The sequence below is a fragment of the Hipposideros armiger genome, unplaced genomic scaffold (genome assembly GCF_001890085.2).
Source record: "Hipposideros armiger isolate ML-2016 unplaced genomic scaffold, ASM189008v1 scaffold_533, whole genome shotgun sequence".
NCBI classification, from domain to species: domain Eukaryota; kingdom Metazoa; phylum Chordata; class Mammalia; order Chiroptera; family Hipposideridae; genus Hipposideros; species Hipposideros armiger.
In genome coordinates, this window is record NW_017731883.1 from 588,066 (window position 1) to 591,539 (window position 3,474).

At 53.5% G+C, this 3,474-nt stretch overlaps 1 protein-coding gene across 1 annotated transcript in view; it reads right to left on the bottom strand.

Annotated features, from left to right (window-relative positions):
• Window positions 1-1,176, bottom strand: part of INHBB (inhibin subunit beta B) — a gene marked incomplete at its 5' end in the record, with an annotated part of 2,774 nt that extends 1,598 nt beyond the window's left edge. Inside the window, one exon of the mRNA XM_019668704.1 lies at window positions 32-1,176. Within this exon, the coding sequence (XP_019524249.1) occupies window positions 373-1,176 (804 nt within the window). The remainder of the gene's footprint in view (window positions 1-31) is intronic.
• Between the last annotated feature and the right edge of the window lie 2,298 nt (window positions 1,177-3,474).

Sequence of the window (3,474 nt, forward strand, 5' to 3'; positions counted from 1 at the left end):
GGGCCAGCTGGTAGGAATGGTGGCAGCTCACCCCATTCTCTCCGACTGACAGGCATTTGTAGCTAAGCTGCCATTTGTCACCGCATCCATTTGCTGGTATCCTGGAGGCTGCTGTGTGGATGGCAGGATGCGTCTGGCTGTGCGTGTCTACGTGTACATTTTAAAGTATTTCATGTCAGTTGAGGGTTCTTGCTCTGCTTTTGACTGATTGCTGGATAAAGTAGTAGAAAGATATTTCAGGCCTCACCCTGGCACCTTCTGGGCAGCCCAACTGAACCACCATGGTCAGCCTGCCATGTACCCCCTTCCAAGAGGGGCTGCAAGAAGCCCGTCGGGACTGTCCTGGCACCCTACCGCCACAGCCCTGCTGCGTCAGGCGCAGCCACACTCCTCCACAATCATGTTGGGCACATCCCGCTTGACGATGTTGTATTCGTCATCGAAGTAGAGCATGGACATGGTGCTCAGCTTGGTGGGGATGCAGCAGGAGTTCACTGTGCCGGGATTCAGGCCCCGCATGCGGTACTGGTTGACCACAGCTGTGTGAAAGGAGGAGGCAGAGCCAGGGACCCCCGCCAGGTAGGCCGGGCAGCTGCCCTCACAGTAGTTTCCATAGTAGCCGGTGGGGGCAATGATCCAGTCGTTCCAGCCAATGAGGCGGAAGTCGATAAAGAACTGTTGCCTGCAACAGAGGTTGGTCCGGCCATCGCACTCCAGGCCCCGCTTGCGAATGCGGTGCCTGCTGTCACCCAGCCGCGCCTGCACAACCACAAAGGGCCGGTGTGACTCCTCGCCAGGGTCTACGAACACAGGCACCACTGCCAGCTCCTGGCAGCCGTCGCACTGCACGTCCAGGTTGAGACGCCGCTCGCCCCGCTCAAACAAGGCCTGGATGGCCTCAGTGAGTGGGAAGGTGTGCCAGCCGCTGCGCTTCAGGTCCACCTTCTTCTCTACCACATTCCACCGGTCTCCATGGCCCTGCTCCTGGTAGTACACTTTGACCCGCACCTTCCGCCGACTGCCCTTCTCTAAGACGTAGGGCAGCAGCTTCAGGTAAAGCCACAGGCTGGCCTGTACCACAAACAGGTTCTGGTTGCCTTCATTGGAGATGAAGAAGTACAGACGGACTCGGGAGGAGGCGAGGCCATCTGCGGAGAAGCGGGAGAGCAGGCCAAGTTAATTCAAGGAGAACACGAGGCAATGGGGGAAATCGACTCTCCGCTGCACGATGCTGGAATGCTAACTCCAGGCACAGCTGGAAGACGTTATTGACCAGAAATACCATTCCTGGGGCCAGGGCCTCCGACTGTAACCTGGGAGAGGCAGAGAAAATCGTTTCCCATTGAGAAACGTGGACCAGGTTAGAGCTGGAAGGTCCAGGCCTATAAAATCCTGCCTCACCTCTCCCAGGCAAGGGCTCCCTCGGAGACAGGCTGTCAGGCCTCAAAGCTCCACAGAGGAACTTGTCAGGAGGCCAAGATCTTAACAAGTTGTTATGGGTATCTGTGAAATCTGAAAAACGAAACCAGGATCACACTGAAGATTTTGGGGTGGGTTATTTTAGTAGAGTGGTGGGTTGGGTTTTTTATTTTGGGGGGGGGCGGGTTGGGGGGGTTCCCTTTGGTTAACTTAGGGCATTGCAAAATCCAGCCCAGCCACCTACTGAAGATTTTGGGGTGGGTTATTTTAGTAGAGTGGTGGGTTGGGTTTTTTATTTTGGGGGGGGCGGGTTGGGGGGGTTCCCTTTGGTTAACTTAGGGCATTGCAAAATCCAGCCCAGCCACCTACTGTCTCTTTCCAATGTTTACCTAAGCATGATCTGATCCAACCCCCAATGGAACCTCCACTGCAAACAAGCAAGCCCTGCTCAAATTTCTGACACAGGAAAGTGTGCTTTGCAGACTGCAAAGTGCAACCCTCGTTTCCGAGTAGTTAGTTCCAAGGGACAAGACATTTAGCCTTGAAGCTTCATGTCCACTCCTTTGACAAGACCCGGGCTCCCCATTAATGGCACATTCAAAATTTCCAAGGAGAAGGGGAACCGCCTTGTTGGTTTTCTCAATAATTCAGCTCAACAAGAAGAGAGGCCATGCCAACAGAGATGACTCCTCTCTCATTCAACATTTCAGCAACTCTTCTGACAATCTCTACTTTTTTTCTTCCCTTCTTTCCTTTCCTTTTCTTTTTCTTTCTTTCTTTCTTTTTTCAGGAAAAACAAGGCAACTGTGTGGCTATGACTGGTTTTATCAAACCTCCTACCAGTGCCCCCCGCCCCCAGCCCCCTCCTCAGGCCTTGCCTGGCTCCTCTAATAACACTGACATCTGACTTTGAAATGGGGGAAAGTGCAGTCTTAAAAGCTGGTCTTGGACGAGCTGCCTGTGACCTGAATCTGTTATTTATAAGTCAAAGAGCTGGTTCCGCGAAACAGACCAGAAATATAACAGCCCCCGCTGTCATTTTGTGCCATCAGGACCAAAAGGCCTCCTCGACCTTCCAGAATCACATTTCTACTCTGGGCCCCAAAGTATCTTTTAATCCAAGCTCTTTAATTGCATGTCGAGCTTCCCCTGACTAGGTCGGACAGCTAAAACAGCAATGCATTTCTTTCTAAGCACAGACCAGCCCCGATTGTCTCTGCTTTTCTCCACACTCGGCCATGCAAAACTTTTCATCCCTTTTCATCCCCAGGAGGCACAAGCACAGTCTGCCTGCTTCCTGGGAGGGTGGGGGGCATTTGCAGCCTGGGGACACAACTGTTCCCCCACCCCAGGCTCCCTGCCCATACCAGGGTTTCCCCCTCTGCGACCTATTCCGCAGTCCCCTCTGCGCAAATGGGGCTGAGCTCCAGGCACAAAAGCCAGCCTGGCTCATTGAAGTCCTGAAAAGGACAGCGGAGTCAAAGCACTTGCAGCATTTCAACGCGGGCACATTTTTCTTTTAAAGTTCGAGGGGAGGGGGGGATTTTTTTTTTCCCTCTCGATTTTTATATTTAGACAGTGGTGGAAATTTGCAATCCAGGGCAGGGGGAAAATTCCGGAAAGGACTTCTACCCTTTGTTAACTACAAACTGTGGCTCTCGAGCGAGAGAGCTGCTGCCGCTGCCAGGCGAGCCGAAAGGCACGGGGCTGTCCCCGAGCTTCCTCTTTCTCTGCGTAAATGATGGGACCTGTTGAGAAGCCTGCCTTCCGCCCGATTCCGGTGCCCACACAATCCAAGAGAGGTTGCCTAGCTCTCCCTAGTGAGGCTTCAGCAATCCTGGCAAGCCGACGCCGCCCGGTGATGGAAGCGGCCCTAGGGCCTCTCACGCAGACACACACACTCTCTCTCTCACTCTCTCTCTCTCTCTCTCTCTCTCTCTCTCTCTCTCTCTCTCATTCTCTCCCTCCCTCCCCTCCGGCCCACGGATATCAACAAGCACACACATCTCCATCCACACTGCTAAGCATACACTCCGATCGTGGGAAACAAAAACA